General features: G+C 35.0%; 1 protein-coding gene across 1 annotated transcript in view; it reads right to left on the bottom strand.

Moving 5' to 3' along the window:
• Window positions 1-18321, bottom strand: part of LOC149791513 (uncharacterized) — an 83400-nt gene that overhangs the window by 42992 nt on the left and 22087 nt on the right. Inside the window, exons 2-6 of the mRNA XM_089969439.1 lie at window positions 10804-10900; window positions 7623-7847; window positions 5987-6211; window positions 3770-3994; window positions 1543-1767 (exon numbers count right to left, since the gene is read on the bottom strand). Of these exons, the coding sequence (XP_089825565.1) occupies window positions 1543-1767; window positions 3770-3994; window positions 5987-6211; window positions 7623-7847; window positions 10804-10891 (988 nt within the window). The 5' untranslated portion in view covers window positions 10892-10900. The remainder of the gene's footprint in view (window positions 1-1542; window positions 1768-3769; window positions 3995-5986; window positions 6212-7622; window positions 7848-10803; window positions 10901-18321) is intronic.

Below are 18321 nucleotides of genomic sequence, written 5' to 3'. Positions count from 1 at the left end.
AAAATATATGCCCGTATTTTCGATGTCTTTCATTTATGAACGAGTTCAATGTTTTTGTCTCTTTTGTCATTTTCTAAATGATACCTATTGTAATTACTGTCGCAAAGGACAGGCAAGGGGTTTATGATATGATTAATGTACGTTTACCCCAGCAGAGATTCAAAACATTTTCCTTATGATATTGCAGTAATTTCGCAATTCAATTTGTATTACACGATGTAAATATTATTTGTTAGACGATTCTTTCTTTCATAGCAAAGACATTATTATTCGAAAGTTTTTTCTTTGCAAATAGAATCCGAAGTGAATTGCCATGAATTATTCTCCCGCAAACAAAAACAGCTATGAACAATTTAGAGACTGAATAACGCTCTTAATGTGTTTGCAAGACAAATGATGTACATCGCGAGCAAGATAAAAAGTGTTTTAAACAGCGCTAAAGGATTGATGTTTCAATCTTAGGATGTGCGTAGTTGCAACCAAGGATATAAAAGAATGAGAAAATTGTGTCGTTTGTAAAGCCTGCTATATTATTCAATGAAGTCTCCGTGATCCGTTTACAAGCAGAAAAGCTTGTAGGAAATACATATATCTGAGATGGATATCCGTCTCATTTATTCCAATTCCAACACACCTACACCTCAATGATTTGTTTCTGTAGATATCTGTGACCCAGAGGTAATTATACAACATCACCTTTACTTATATTCTGACCCATGTGCCTTTCAACAACATTTGTACTATGTAAATTAATGTGTAGTTGCATTTGTTAATAATGGTTTTAAAAATCTTAATCTTCTGCAATCGTTTTCTTTACACGTGACGGAAAACAGTATATGAAAAGAGATTTCGAGAAAGTATACCTTTTAAAAATTCTGAACAATTCCATTTAAATGTATCTGTAATCCTTTCTTCTTCCCTGCCTAATAAACATCTCAACTTTAAAAGCAATCGGGTGAGTACCCTATATTGTGCCATTCTAGATCTCTTACAATTGTTCTTGTTCTGGAAGCATGTGTCCATTTTTGGAAGTGAATTGACACTATTACTGATCCTCTGAATCGCTCAAATGGATTCGTCTCGCAATGTGTTGCATAATAGAATGCTTGTCCTTGTCATATCTCCTTCCCCAAATTGAAATTAGGCTTTGACATTCGCTTAGTTTTAAATGCAGAATGGAAGTAAACCAAATGTTTTTCTATTTGTAAATGATGAATATTTGCTATGCTAAAATATACAAAAAAGTGACAATCAGATCTTAAGAGATCATTTTGATTTACCGAGCAGTCTCGAAGAATGTATGATTTGGTAGTCTCCCACGTATAGAATGCAACATTCAATAAGAATCTAAATATCATTTGTCTGGTTGTTTTATTCGTCATCTTATGTAGTTTATCATATAATTTCAAAGTCAGAGCATGATAAGTAACAAGAATGAATTTTTAAAAGATCTACCATTAGCACTGGTGGAAGTGGTCGACAAGGTGGTAATGTTGGTTGTTGTTTTATCAGGTGTTGTTGTTAAGATAGACATAGTTTTACCTGTAGTAGTGTCTCTATCTGTGGTTGTAGTAGTCGTTGCCGATGTTGTGCTGATACTTGTTGATGGGAGTGTGGTTGTAATTGTGGTATCACTTTCAGTACTTGCTGTCGATGAAGTCAATGTCGAGCTCGAGGTTGGGAGGCTGGTACTAGTAGTTGCAGTTGTAGGTGTTTCAGTGGATAATGTTGTTGGTTCCACCGTGGTGCTGCTGGTTGTTGTTTGTTCTGTGTAAATACATTCAGAAATAAAATGACAAGAAAGAATCTCTCGCAATCTGAAAACGTCGCGTAGCATTCGGACAGGGAGTCTGATTCTTATTGTGTTTGCAACCAACCCGATGTGACAAGCGAGCAAGAGAAAAAGTATTCATTTGCTTGTGCAAACTATCTGCATTATTTTACAGTTTGTACATGTAGAAGTGCAGTCTTTGATATAAGACGATATTACGAATGCATTGCTGGTAATGTCATCTCCACTATTCAATGATATGATATCTTTATGATGTGTTTCGAAGGAACTACACTCATTTAAGTGTATACGTTTGATCATGTTCTCCTTTTCATTTACGAAACATCCATGGTACATATATCCCAGTGAGGGCCCTGAGTGACCGAGTGGTGTAAAGCGCTCTCCGTTACGGATCACTGCCATCTCACCTCTATCTGCGTGGGTTCGAGTCTAGGATTCGGCCAATGTGGGTATGTTAGAAAGCTTGCTACTAGCTTCTCGTGAGTCGGTGGTTCTTCCTGAGGTTTTCCCGGGTTCTTCCTCTACCATTAATACTGGCCGCCATGCATAGCCTATTGTGTGCTGACAAATGACTTTAAACCCCACAACAACAACAGCATATCCCAGTGATTTCGTTCGATCTATATCTGCTAAATATCATTAAGTCTTCAAGTAACAGAGCAATACCTAGCACTAATTCTGAGTCTTGTGGGTTACAACAACCGTATAAAGTCTGGAATAAGGAAATAAACTGGCTTTGAAAAGTCTGGTTTTAAACAAAATGACCTATGTTTCTTTGATTTTTATTGAAAGTGATTGTCAAAATAAATTCTCAACGTTACGTCAAACAAGTGTATCTTCTAGCACACCTTGACAAAACAATTTAACTGCATCTGATAAATTTAATTTTCCTTTATAAGAGCTATCTAAACTTCCAAATCGAACTCGTCAGGAAATCATATGCTGGTATTTTGTATGTCTATCATTTATGAATGAGATCAATGCATTTGTCTCTTTTGTCATTTTCTTAATGATGCATATTGTTGGAAATATATATATCTTAGTATGTTCTCCTTCTCAATTGTTATAATTTAATGCACATATACATCAACGATTTGTTTATGTATAGCTCTGTGACCTAGGGATAATTATGCTTCTTATAGAGCAACATCTAACGTTACATTCTGACCCATGTGCCTTTCGAGAACAATTTAAATATGTGAATTAACGTAAGTTGTATTTCATCCTTATGGTTTTTAAAAACAATTTAATCACTTTCGTTCATCTTTCTTGCACGTGATTGACAACATTATATGTAAAAGAGATTTCTAGCAAGTATACCCTTTACCAATTCTGATCAATTCCATTTATCTGTATCTCGAATCCTTTCCTTTACCGGCTTAATAAACCTCTGAACTTTAAAAGCAATCGGGTGAATCCCCTACATTAAGCCATTCTAGATCTCCTACAATTGTTATTGTTCTTGATGCACGTGTCCAGTTTTGGAAGTGAATGGAAACTATTACTTATCATCTGAACTGCTCAAATGCATTCGTCTCGCAATATGTTGCGTAATAGTATGCTTGTGTTTGTAATATTTCCTTGCTTGAAATTAGGCTTTGGCATTCAAATAGTTTTGCATGGAGAATGGAAGTAAACCAAATCATTCTATATTTGTAAATGATGAATATTTGCAACAATAAGCAGTACTAAGAAGTGACAAGAACATCTTAAGAAAACATTCCGATTTTCCGATGTATGATTTGGTAGTCTCTCACGTTTAGAATGTAACATAAATTAAGTATCTAAATATAATTTTCTAGTTATTTTATTTGTTATCATATGCAGTGTGTTATATAATTGAAAACACTCGTATCGGAGCATGAAAAAAAGAATGAGTTTTCTCATGATCTATCTTGGGTATTGCAGGAAGTCGTCACCGAGGTGGTAATGGTGGTTGTTGTGTTATTAGGTGTTGTTAAGATATAGATTTTTTACCTGTAGTAGTGTCTCTATCTGTGGTTGTAGCAGTCGTTGCCGTTGTAGTGCTGGTACTTCTTGATGGCTGTGTGGTTGTAATTGTGGTATCACTTTCAGTACTAGTTGTCGATGAAGACAATGTCGAACTAGAGGTCGGGACGCTGGTACTAGTAGTTGATGTTTTATGTGTCTCTGTGGATAATGTTGTTGGTTCCACCGTGGTGCTGCTGGTTGTTGTTTGTTCTGTGTAAATACATTCAGAAATAAAATGCCAAGAAAGAATCTCTCGCAATCTGAAAACGTCGCGTAGCATTCGGAGAGGGATTCTGATTCTTATTGTGTTTGCAACCAACCCGATGTGACAAGCGAGCAAGAGAAAAAGTATTCATTTGCTTGTGCAAACTATCTGCATTATTTTACAGTTTGTACACGTAGAAGTGCAGTCTTTGATATAAGACGATGTTACGAATGCATTGCTGTTAATGTCATCTCCACTTTTCAATGATATGATATCTTTATGATGTGTTTCGAAGGAACTACACTCATTTAAGTGTATACGTTTGATCATGTTCTCCTTTTCAATTACGAAACTTCCATGGTACATATATCCCAGTGAGGGCCCTGAGTGACCGAGTGGTGTAAAGCGCTCTCCGTTACGGATCACTGCCATCTCACCTCTATCTGCGTGGGTTCGAGTCTAGGATTCGGCCAATGTGGGTATGTTAGAAAGCTTGCTACTAGCTTCTCGTGAGTCGGTGGTTCTTCCTGAGGTTTTCCCGGGTTCTTCCTCTACCATTAATACTGGCCGCCATGCATAACTTATCGTGTGCTGACACATGACTTTAAACCCCACAACAACAACAGCATATCCCAGTGATTTCGTTCGATCTATATCTGCTAAATATCATTAAGTCTTCAAGTAATAGAGCAATACCTAGCACTAATTCTGAGTCTTGTGGGTTACAACAACCGTATAAAGTCTGGAATAAGGAAATAAACTGGCTTTGAAAAGTCTGGTTTTAAACAAAATAACCTATGTTTCTTTGATTTTTATTGAAAGTGATTGTCAAAATAAATTCTCAACGTTACGTCAAACAAGTGTATCTTCTAGCACACCTTGACAATATAATTTAACTGTATCTGATAAATTTAATTTTCCTTTATAAGAGCTATCTAAACTTCCAAATCGAACTCGTCAGGAAATCATATGCTGGTATTTTGTATGTCTATCATTTATGAATGAGATCAATGCATTTGTCTCTTTTGTCATTTTCTTAATGATACATATTGTTGGAAATATATATATCTTAGTATGTTCTCCTTCTCAATTCTTCTAATTTAATGCACATATACATCAACGATTTGTTTATGTGACCTAGGGATAATTATGCTTCTTATACAGCAACATCTAACTTTACATTCTGAGCCATGTGCCTTTCGAGAACAATTTAAATATGTGAATTAACGTAAGTTGTATTTCATCCTTATGGTTTTTAAAAACAATTTAATCACTTTCGTTCATCTTTCTTGCACGTGATTGACAACATTATATGTAAAAGAGATTTCTAGCAAGTATACCCTTTACCAATTCTGATCAATTCCATTTATCTGTATCTCGAATCCTTTCCTTTACCGGCTTAATAAACCTCTGAACTTTAAAAGCAATCGGGTGAATCCCCTACATTAAGCCATTCTAGATCTCCTACAATTGTTATTGTTCTTGATGCACGTGTCCAGTTTTGGAAGTGAATGGAAACTATTACTTATCATCTGAACTGCTCAAATGCATTCGTCTCGCAATATGTTGCGTAATAGTATGCTTGTGTTTGTAATATTTCCTTGCTTGAAATTAGGCTTTGGCATTCAAATAGTTTTGCATGGAGAATGGAAGTAAACCAAATCATTCTATATTTGTAAATGATGAATATTTGCAACAATAAGCAGTACTAAGAAGTGACAAGAACATCTTAAGAAAACATTCCGATTTTCCGATGTATGATTTGGTAGTCTCTCACGTTTAGAATGTAACATAAATTAAGTATCTAAATATAATTTTCTAGTTATTTTATTTGTTATCATATGCAGTGTGTTATATAATTGAAAACACTCGTATCGGAGCATGAAAAAAAGAATGAGTTTTCTCATGATCTATCTTGGGTATTGCAGGAAGTCGTCACCGAGGTGGTAATGGTGGTTGTTGTGTTATTAGGTGTTGTTAAGATATAGATTTTTTACCTGTAGTAGTGTCTCTATCTGTGGTTGTAGCAGTCGTTGCCGTTGTAGTGCTGGTACTTCTTGATGGCTGTGTGGTTGTAATTGTGGTATCACTTTCAGTACTAGTTGTCGATGAAGACAATGTCGAACTAGAGGTCGGGACGCTGGTACTAGTAGTTGATGTTTTATGTGTCTCTGTGGATAATGTTGTTGGTTCCACCGTGGTGCTGCTGGTTGTTGTTTGTTCTGTGTAAATACATTCAGAAATAAAATGCCAAGAAAGAATCTCTCGCAATCTGAAAACGCCGCGTAGCATTCGGAGAGGGATTCTGATTCTTATTGTGTTTGCAACCAACCCGATGTGACAAGCGAGCAAGAGAAAAAGTATTCATTTGCTTGTGCAAACTATCTGCATTATTTTACAGTTTGTACACGTAGAAGTGCAGTCTTTGATATAAGACGATGTTACGAATGCATTGCTGTTAATGTCATCTCCACTTTTCAATGATATGATATCTTTATGATGTGTTTCGAAGGAACTACACTCATTTAAGTGTATACGTTTGATCATGTTCTCCTTTTCAATTACGAAACTTCCATGGTACATATATCCCAGTGAGGGCCCTGAGTGACCGAGTGGTGTAAAGCGCTCTCCGTTACGGATCACTGCCATCTCACCTCTATCTGCGTGGGTTCGAGTCTAGGATTCGGCCAATGTGGGTATGTTAGAAAGCTTGCTACTAGCTTCTCGTGAGTCGGTGGTTCTTCCTGAGGTTTTCCCGGGTTCTTCCTCTACCATTAATACTGGCCGCCATGCATAACTTATCGTGTGCTGACACATGACTTTAAACCCCACAACAACAACAGCATATCCCAGTGATTTCGTTCGATCTATATCTGCTAAATATCATTAAGTCTTCAAGTAATAGAGCAATACCTAGCACTAATTCTGAGTCTTGTGGGTTACAACAACCGTATAAAGTCTGGAATAAGGAAATAAACTGGCTTTGAAAAGTCTGGTTTTAAACAAAATAACCTATGTTTCTTTGATTTTTATTGAAAGTGATTGTCAAAATAAATTCTCAACGTTACGTCAAACAACATTATATGTAAAAGAGATTTCTTGCAAGTATATCCTTTACCAATTCTGATCAATTCCATTTATCTGTATCTCGAATCCTTTCCGTCTCGCAATGTGTTGCAGAATAGAATGCTTGTCCTTGTCATATCTCCTTCCCCAAATTGAAATTAGGCTTTGACATTCACTTTGTTTTGAATGGAGAATGGAAGTAAACCAAATGTTTCTCGATTTGTAAATGATGAATATTTGCTATTCTAAAATATACAAACTAGTGACAATCAGATCTTAAGAGATCATTTTGATTTTCCGAGCAGTCTCGAAGAATGTATGATTTGGTAATCTCCCACGTATTGAATGCAATATTCAATAAGAATCTAAATATCATTTGTCTGGTTGTTTTATTCGTAATCTTATGTACTTTATTATATAATTTCAAAGCTTCTTATCACAGCATGATAAGTAACAAGAATGAATTTTTAAAAGATTTACAATTAGTACTGGTGGAAGTGGTCGACAAGGTGGTAATGTTGGTTGTTGTTTTATCAGGTGTTGTTGTTAAGATAGACATAGTTTTACCTGTAGTAGTGTCTCTATCTGTGGTTGTAGTAGTCGTTGCCGATGTTGCGCTGATACTTGTTGATGGGAGTGTGGTTGTAATTGTGGTATCACTTTCAGTACTTGCTGTCGATGAAGTCAATGTTGAGCTCGAGGTTGGGAGGCTGGTACTAGTAGTTGCAGTTGTAGGTGTTTCAGTGGATAATGTTGTTGGTTCCACCGTGGTGCTGCTGGTTGTTGTTTGTTCTGTGTAAATACATTCAGAAATAAAATGACAAGAAAGAATCTCTCGCAATCTGAAAACTATCTGCATTATTTTACATTTTGTTCATGTGGAAGTGCAGTCTTTGATATTAGACGATGTTACGAATGCATTGCTAGTAATGTTATCTCCATTATTCAATGATATCGTTAAGATGTGTTTCGAAGGAACTATACTCATTTAAGTGTATACGTTTGATCATGTTCTCCTTTTCAATTACGAAACTTCCATGGTAGATATATCCCAGTGAGGAGCCCTGAGTGACCGAGTGGTGTGAAGCGCTCTCCGTTACGGATCACTGCCATCTCCCCTCTGTCTGCGTTTGTTCGAGTCTAGGATTCGGCCAATGTGGGTATGTTAGAAAGCTTGCTAGTAGCTTCTCGTGGGTCGGTGGATCTTCCTGGGGTTTTCCCTGGTTCTTTCTCTACCATTGATACTGGCCTCCATGCATAGCCTATCGTGTGCTGACAAATGCCTTTCAACCCCACAACAACAACAACAACAACAACATATCTCAGTGATTTCGTTCGATCTATATCTGCTATATATCATTAAGTCTTCAAGTAATAGAGCAATATTTAGCACTAATTCTGAGTCTTGTGGGTTACAACAACGGTATAAAGTCTAGTTATTTGATTTGTTATCATATTCAGTGTGTTATATAATTGAAAACACTCGTATCGGAGTATGACAAAAAAACAATGAGTTTTCTCATGATCTACCTTTGGAATTAAAAGGTCAAGAACATTTATCTCACAATCTGAAAACATCAAGTACCCTTGGGAGAGGGAATCGGATTCTTATAATATTTGTGTGATCCCTGATGTGACAAGCGAGCAAGAGTAAATTCGTTCCTTTGTTTGTGCAGACTATATGCATTATTTTAAATTTAGTACATGTAGAAGTGCAATCTTTCATATAAGCCGATGGTTGGCATGCATTGCTTGTAATGTCATCTCCATTATTCAATGATATCTTCAAGATGTGTTTCTAAGGTAATGCACTCACGGTAGATTTATTAGCCTGATCATGTTCTCCGTTTAGATTACTAAAACTCCAAGGTACCTGTGTCAATGTCATTGATTTTGATCTAAATCTGCTACACATCATTACCTTTGCATGTGGTAGTTTCTTTATATGTGGTTGTAGTATTCGTTGCCGTTGTAGGAATGATGTAAATATAATTTGTTTTGTGGATGATTTTTATTTTTGCTTTGGACAGCCATTTTATATTTTACAGTTTATTTTATGCAAATTGATCTGGAAATGATTTGCCACAAATTATTATCTCGCAAACAAAAACATCCTTGTACCATTTAGAGAAGGTATGACTTTCTTAATGAGTTTAAAACAAAGCATGATGTGTAAGAGTGAAAGTTTATTTTGGACATCACAAGACGTTTTGTTTTTCTAATCTTAGGAAAGGAATTATGATTGAGTAAGGTATAATTGAACACGTTGAATAAATCGTATTAGAGATCTTCTCGAATGGTACATTAAGAACTACCCTTTAGTGTTATGAGGTGTTTTGATGAAGTCTGCGATATGTGTCAAAATACTTGCAAACGTAACCTACGATTTTACATTTTGATCAAGCAAGGAAGAATATATCTGCATGAATCAGACAATGATGCCAGAAAATTTAACGTTTGCTGATATTGGCTCGATCTACAATTATTGCTCAAACTTTTCGACACAACGTGTTAATAAATTGTCAATGATCTATTTATAATCAAAGAGTTAATCTCCTTGTAAGGTTATGTCTGCAATAGGTCAATAATTATCTTATGCACAGTCGTCGATTCAGTTGGATTTCAAAGCAGCAATTATCGTATTTACATGTAGTTGAGAGAGTTGAGTGAAATATAACGATAGCACAGTAATGCATGCCTCTTTAATGCTATGCAAGAGAGTGCGTACACGTTTCACTTGACAATGAACGAAACCAAGTTTCTTAAATTGCATGTTATTCTGAGTGGATAAAAGTCTTCTGTGGATATATATATATAATGATTGGCACATTGTACCAAAGTTCTCTCTCTCTGTTACCCCACCCCTTCTCTATATCTCTTACTAATATCAGCAATAAGCGATTGCTGTCCATCAAGTTTCAATATTTGGATCATCTCTTTGAAATGTAAGATTCTGGATGTTTTACATATTGTCTTTTTTTTAATTTGGTTGTTATTCATTCGTTGATTCATATTCGTTGATATTACATTACGGTCAATCTAGTCCTTACAAACATTAATTTTAGGGACCGGTCCATGGACAAGAAAAAAGAATGGATTCATGTTGGCACTGAAATTAACATTATTAAATCAAAACTTGTTTGAAAGTGAATTTAAGATTTAACAATATTGAAGATGCAAACATAGATTATTGAATAAGTAAACTATCACAGCTCCAGGTACGTGTGCGTGTGTATGTGTATGCGTGTGTGTGTGTGTGTGTGTGTGTGTGTGTGTGTGTGTGCATCGTTATGTGTGTTTGAGTGTGGTGGAAGTCGGCCAATATATAATTAGCTGATGCTTTTAGAATAGCGTAGAATTACATTTAGATAAAATGGACTCGACCTTTTATACCTGATACAAGCCATTTGCATTCGCCTGATCAAAGTATAATAAGTCTTGAACTTGTTTACTTGTGTTTAGAAAAGAAACTGAATAATATACTGATGTTGTTGAAATTATTTTTGCTCATAGTTTGTGTTACATATTCATCTACGATAAACATCCAATATCACACTGGTTCATCCCATTCTAATCAGTCTCCAAATACGTATTAACAGAAGTCAAGTATTTGAAAGAGAAATATCATTAGTATTTCTATTTAGTGTGTCAATATTGCCGTGATAGTAGCATGCTTGTTTTCTTGTGATACTTATGTAGTGCCAAAATTTGTAATTATTTAGTCTTGCTGCGATTGCGTTGAACTTACCGATTGTGCTTGTACATTTGCTCTGTTTTATCTCAGTCATAAGCAGGATAAAAGCGGTCATACAGGTGACAGATAACATTATATCCATCGCCTATTTCTGAAAAGAAATAAGATTATAAACTACTTTATGTAATTCATTTGTACGTTAAATGCATACATTTGTAACAAATTTAATCACAATGACATTAAGCAAAATCAACATAGAGTCAAATATCTAAAACAACTTCACCCAGTAAAGTTTTATTCCATTTGCCTTGTATATAAACTTGGTACTTATACAATCTGTTTGAAGATGAAGGCGAATGCGTGTACTGATTCGCATGCCTACTATCAAACGGGTGACATCTTGTCTGCTATATCGCGATAGGAATAAATCCCCAATGTAAGAAGCGTTTCACATTTTTTCTCAAAATGTTCTCTGAACCATAAAGTCACGTAAGCATATTTATAATACGTAGCAATGCGAAGAATGATTAAAATCCAATTATAATCTGAATATATAATTACAATAGATATAACAACTGTGTTTATGTATGTGGTATGCTTATTTCTGTTTCGATAATACTCGATAATTGAATGTGGATGGGAGGCTCATTCAAGACCGATAGTTATAAAATATCATCTTGTTTTCTCCAAGCCATTTAAAAGAAGGCTGGGTGTATCGTTTGAGCCTTCAAATAAATTCTGAAATAACGTTACCCTTAATATTGAATCAAATCTATTCTCTTCAACAACATTGCCACCACAATCTATAAAATACAATAACTGGTGTAACCTTCAGTAAAGTATTCCTTTTTTACGAAGTCCTTTAAATGATCTATATATACGTATGCTTAATGAGAAATCACATGGGTTCCGACAAACAAGGGTTTTCGTCCAATCGATAGCTTATCTGCTAACGTTTCGCAGATGTTCATTGCATGAAGTGAAGTGTATAATATATTAGTGCGACATCAAGGTTTATATTAGAATAATATAAATACAATTACAGCCATAATGAGCATGTTTCGTGGTTTGAGTATATGTTACAATGAAAAAGCAACTTTAACTAACATGTTTCTCCCCTCTGCTTTATTCCACATGTTAAAATAAAAATGTATTTTGTAAATAGTTGTGTACCCTAGGCGAATTCCAGAATTCATTGTGACTGCTTGAGTAGTCCACAAAATAGTGATATATAGGCCTGATATATTTTAGTTGCTGTATTTTGCCATATTTGCAATTCAAAAAATTAAAATTATTTCCCAAAAGTCTTGGTAATCAAACGTTTGGAGTGTTTCAAAAATCAATACAAAAATTATTATGCCACTCAGTGGTAATAACAACTATCTCATATTCGGAAAATAAATAATCAAAACATGTGACCTGGCTTTTTATGTACATATTTATGAAACACTCACTTAGCATGTAGTCTATGTTTTTTTTAAGAAATGAAACCAGATACCAGCGCTAGCTGTTTCCAGAGGTTTAACACTATATTCCAGATGTGTGCTTGCCAGTCTAAATGACGATTTGTTCTTGAGTTAGGTGGTATTCGATTGAACTATAGTTTCATGCTACTTATAGTCAAATAACAGGTTTTATTTGCATCAGCATAATTTACAAATGTCCATAATACAATTTTAATGTACGAAACGTATAATATGTTTCATCCAGATATGATCATATTTGTTTGGAATTTTATCCACTTCGAGTGAATGACTTTTGGAATTCAAGCTGGACCATATCACCTCTGGCGATGACTCATTCATATAGTCTTTACTTTTCAGCAGCATGCATCATTTGTCGTCCCTTGATTCAAATATTTGTAAATATACACTCTCGTTGTTTATATTATTACGTGTGTCTAGTTTGTATTCTTCTTTTAGTGAAACTAGATGTTCAATTAGTGTTTGTTAGTTATTTTATAACTTTTCAATGCGCTATATGTTATGGGTAGTGTAAATTTGGATAAGTGACCTTGTCCAAAATCAATGATATTGTTTGCGGACAACATTGTTTACCTTTATCTGACTGAAGATAACATATTAGTATTATTTTGAACCGCGCAGACGAAATTGTGGTACCACAAATTTACTGTACGTATTATAAGAAACCTTCTAATTATAATTATGATTTGATCTCGGAAACAATAGGAACCTGATAGAGTGAAATGTTTTATTAAGTATTTAAAATTAATAATTAGAAATGCTAATACTGATTTAGGTAAAGTGGGGTAGTACAAAATCTTTTAGCTGGAAATTAGTTTATTCCTCCAATAACGTATGAAGAACAAATCAGTCTTATTGTTATGTCGAGTATTTCTTTTCGGATGGGATTTATATATTCAAATTATTTGTCCCTTGAAATACAAAATGCTCACCTAAAATAATGTTCTTAGAAAGAGAGACATGGACATATATTTGAAAGTTAGAAGAAAGATATAATATATGATTACATAATTCTGACTCACAAAAGACTGTTGGCAATCATTACAATTCAGGCCATCACAAGCACATTAACACATTCAGCATTGGATTTATTCAGCGTGACTACTAATGTTTATTCAGACCTTTGACCATTATGATTTACGTTATAAATTAAAGGATTAATTGAGATTAAGCTAGCAATACTGTAAACTATATTAGGTCATTTCACTTTGTATTCGAAGGAAATAATTTGCTTTATTGACATTTACAAAACGTGCTGCTTTTCACTATGCTATGTTCCATTGTTTAATACCATACAGTCCTACCAGTCGAAACACTATTTTATTAATTTCCAATCCACGAATGTTCTGTCTCTAAATATAGTGTGAAGTACGGACATTTGTTTCAACAGTTATTTGATCTCAGAGATTAGATTCTCACTGCTTCAATATTAAGACGTTATTGAAGGGATCGTGACATGTGTTATACAGTTGTTTTCCATATATTGCGTAAATCGTACTTGGGCACGTTGACATAAAGGATATTTTAACTTTGACTACAATATGTGTAGTCTAAATGTTTCGAAAACGAAACCAAGATATTCTGACATGCTGATATATAATAGCCGTTGATATTTACAGAAGTCTGCAATCTAAAAGAGATTAAAATGATACCTTTGGAAACGAAAGAAATAAGCAATGGAAGATAAGCAAAATACATACGAAGGAAGAAAACTGACCTTTAGGAATGGGAGAGATCACAATAATTATGGACAATTCAATATTGATGAATATCAAAGCAGGGGGTTGAAACAACAGTTGGTAGAGCTGATTATAGAACATTGTGTACGATACCAAATATAATAAGAGATGGTTGCTTTCTCTAGGATATTTATAAGATGAGTCGTGAAACGTGTATGTACTTCATTGCGCGCGATTGAATAATACCTTTTCAATCATTTCCGCAACAAGACGGATGAGACTCGTTATAACTGTAATTCAGGGAAGGTCGAAATGTGTTTCACTCTATTGCATAAGCGTTTAAGAACGCAACTCTAGATTTGTAAACATAATATCGTGTTTTATATTGCTTTAATCGTATTGTACAGTAAACAATATGATTTATAGTTCCTGGTTTTAGCTACTAATATCTGCTTCAGCAAGTGTCAAATAATTCTGAGATCCTTCAAGGATATATTGGACAGTGTAATGTTATTATATGAAAGTCCAGTAGTATTCCTAAACATTTTACTATTGGGAATTAAAAATATTTTTTCCAATTATTTTTGCATAACCACTCAATTGAATTCAAACTCGTGAATATAATCAGTTCAATTGAAACTACATCTCGCAGAATTACACAGAAGTAAAGGAATACATTATGTCAATCATCGTATAAGTGATTTTGCCAGAGTTGAATTTCAGACAACCAAGCGGTTAGCTATCGGCGAATTATTGTGACCTAGAGCATCCATTGAATAACATTAATATTATTCGCGATCTTGAACAAGTCCTAAACCATCACCCACCAAGCCGCTGTAGTCCGTGTTAACTCCACGCGAATAAAATCATTACTTGTTTTCGTGACTTTTTTATGACGTACATTAATACTCGTTATGAACCTCCCGACCAGCATCATTACTTTAAGTGAAAACTTGTTCGGGTAATAATCTGATTTCACACCTAAAACAACGTTAAGATTGGTGAATTTCGGAGAAGGCACACATAAAATATACTTTCCAAACCATCAGCTGGCAGGGTGAACCCAATAACTTTTGGAGCAAGTCTTTTTCTTGAAAATAAGGCATTCTACGAAAATGAAAATACACGAAAGGTCAATAACGTCAAACCGAAGCTTCTGTCCAACCGAGATTTCTCTAATTGGGTAGCCTCGTTATATTACTTTAGTTTTGACGCTTGTGTTTTCCAATTTGTTTGCGTGTTTGTTTACTTACCCGGTCACTAAATTTTTGTTGTCACCTGCTATGTTACTGTGTGGGTGTGTTGTAATTAAATTATTATTATATCAATAATGGAATCTCACACAGCTAGACCAGCTCGTGAGCGATTAAAGGCAATTAACAAATATATTCTAGGACTTGATGCTGTCCAACAAAAATTGAAAGCGCGTCAGGGGTCTCAAGGGGAATTTTCAGAATGATACAGAACAATTATTTAAACTGGCTACGAAGGCTATCGTAGGAATTACAAACGCTAAAACAGATCTTCCCACTTTGGTGCAAACCGGTAAAGCAAATGGAAAAATAGAAGAAAGAACTGAAAAATACAAAAAACGATTATAGGAGAACTTCCAGGTGAAATAATTGCTGTTCAACCCCAATTGCGAGAAGAAATATAACAATTACTTGAGAGTGTTAACAAAGCTAACGAGGAGGTTGTCGATGTAAGAGATCTTGTTATGCCAACACCAGAAACAAAACCACCAGCCCAATGTTGAGTTTCATTTGATTTTACAATTTCACCTTCTAGTTCAATAAATACTTCATTGAGTAAGAACTATTTTCTTCTATCATGAATCTGCAGTTCATTTCGTCCACGCTGATTTGGTTCTTGTGCGTCATAAGAATACTATTGATAATTGCGCTCCGATTCGTCCTTAAGGACTGGTGTATCTGTGTCAAATGTTGGATCATTACATAACTTGATTATATTTGTTGTCGTCTCACACGAAGTCCATTTCCTGCTATTAAACTTGCAGTTATGTTATTTTCTTTTTCTGACAGAGGTACACCATCCAACTCTGCTAGATTCTTTTTGCAGCTTGATTTATTATTTACTATTATTTGCAGGCATAATTTCAGTGCTGGGCAGTTTTACTGGCTTAGGTGCTCGTCTATCCTTAATTACTGAGAATGCTTTGCCGGCAAAATCACCAACATCACCATTAGCTTTTGCACGAAAAACGTCATGCCATTCATGGGACGTGATCAACATTTTGATTGTGATATGCATAAATCACAACTAGATTTTACAACGCTGTATCCTATTTATTACTTCTCTATTGGAATATTTGAATTTAGTTAGGCAATCTGTCATTGACAATAACACTTATAAATGGGATACAGCGTAGTAAAATCTAGCTGTGATTTATGCATACCAGAATCAAAATGTTGAGCGTTTGCTCTATAATTAGCAATAACTCTTATTGCTAATTACAGAGCAAACGCCCTCATACTCTCAGACAAAAGAATGTTACTTTAATGTGTTGGGGATGAGTGAAAGTCATTAATGCCCAAGTAGATAATATGTAATTGGATCGCGAGCGATCAGTAACTAAATGAATCATGATATTATAATGTCATATCATCATGTTAGTGTTACTATGACTCCTGATCAGATTCAAAACCTAAAATCAGTATCAAAAGAGAACTGTGGAATATTAAAAAAAAAACTTGGTAAAAATAACAACTCGAAGGTGATTCAAATAAACTATTTTTGTCAGTACCTCAACTTATGTACTACAACGATTCAAAACGACCAAAGACCGGCGTACTACGTAATATTTCTGCGTTTGCCATTAAAGACATCGCTAAGACGGGTGGTATATTTCCATTTTTTGAAGTTATGCCAGCGGTGATAGCTTCTGTAGACACAGCCGTTGCAAAAGCAGCTGCCGTTAGCGCTGTTGGAACTGCTGGTGATATGGCATTAAAGAAAGCAACAGGTCACGGAACAAAAACTTTCAATAAAGGAAAATTTCTAAGACTGCCAGGAAATCCCCATTCTTGGTAAGGAACGGGTTTAAGACTTCCTGGGACATTTCGTTGATTCGTCCTATGTCCAATTTTGATTTACTTCATGCTGCTACACTATACATATAAGAACTTTCAGAGGTGTTTTATGCGTGTTAAACTGGTATCTTTAATCTCGATAAAAGTTATGTTCCACGTTCTCATTGGTTTGCATACGCGATTGATTCACGTCGAATTGTTTATTTCGAGTCGTATGGGTTGGCACCATCAAAAGAACTTCTAAAAAAATGTGATCACTGGAATACGTAATATTCCTACAATCTGGTATTAAACAGTACCAACACAGACAATAATGGATCCGCAAATATGTGTTATCGTGAAGTAATTGCTATAAGCGGAGCTGTGTCACGGTCCCTAATATCACCACATAAAGTCACGCAAATATATGGACGTGAAGTAATTGCTATAATGGATGCTGTGTCAAGGTCCCTAATATCACCACATCAAGTCATGCACGAATATAACACTTTAACCAACATTTTAAATATATCTTAAAGTATAATGGTAGAATTTTGGGGAATATGTACACTCAGTAAGAATCATGGCATGCCCAAATGTGACATCCAAACATGCAACTCATCATGATCTGAAGGAATAACTCGCTGATATTTCGAGTCTCGCAAATGTGGACTAAAATGAAATCGTTGTTTTTCAGGATAAACAAGGACCATTATAGAGGAGCAACATTCCCTTGACAGATATTATTCTGATGGTTCCAGATGCGACAGACGATAAATTAATGTTGTTTACTAAAAACGGTAAAATTAAAAACTCGGAGGAATAAATGTTAACACTCATGGGAGAGATTGCTCGACGTATCAGAACAATTGAAGATATTATGTATGGCAATCTCAACATGAGCAAAAATACCATTATTAATATGAAAGAACCAAAATTAGATGAATTTGTGCCAACAAAAACATACGTATACAGCAACAACAACAGGACCATAACTGAGATCAATACTCGTTTACAAACCAACGGTGATGAAATGTCTGGTTCTATCGATATGGCTAATAACAAGATTACTGGTCTTAGAGAACCAGAATCGACGAATAACACTTCAATAAAGAAATACTTTGACAATAGCAACATCACGATGATGACATCCTTAATGACAATCAATGATGAATTGAGCACATTTCGATCTGGATATTGTAATCATATAAACGCGTTTACAAATTTGTGCAAAAGAAAAATAAATCGTTGATGATTTCTTATGAAAGCTAACAGTTATCGGTATTAAGATCTCCGAAATCAGAAGGATCACCGACAGTGTATTTTATATAGTGGCGTCTGGCTCAGCATTACGGTCACCACACAATAAATCCGTCAAAC

The sequence above is a fragment of the Sinohyriopsis cumingii genome, chromosome 9 (assembly GCF_028554795.1).
Source record: "Sinohyriopsis cumingii isolate HCF-2022 chromosome 9, ASM2855479v2, whole genome shotgun sequence".
NCBI classification, from domain to species: Eukaryota; Metazoa; Mollusca; class Bivalvia; order Unionida; family Unionidae; genus Sinohyriopsis; species Sinohyriopsis cumingii.
The sequence above is the reverse complement of the archived record's forward strand: the minus strand, read 5'-3'. Positions and strand labels throughout refer to the sequence as shown.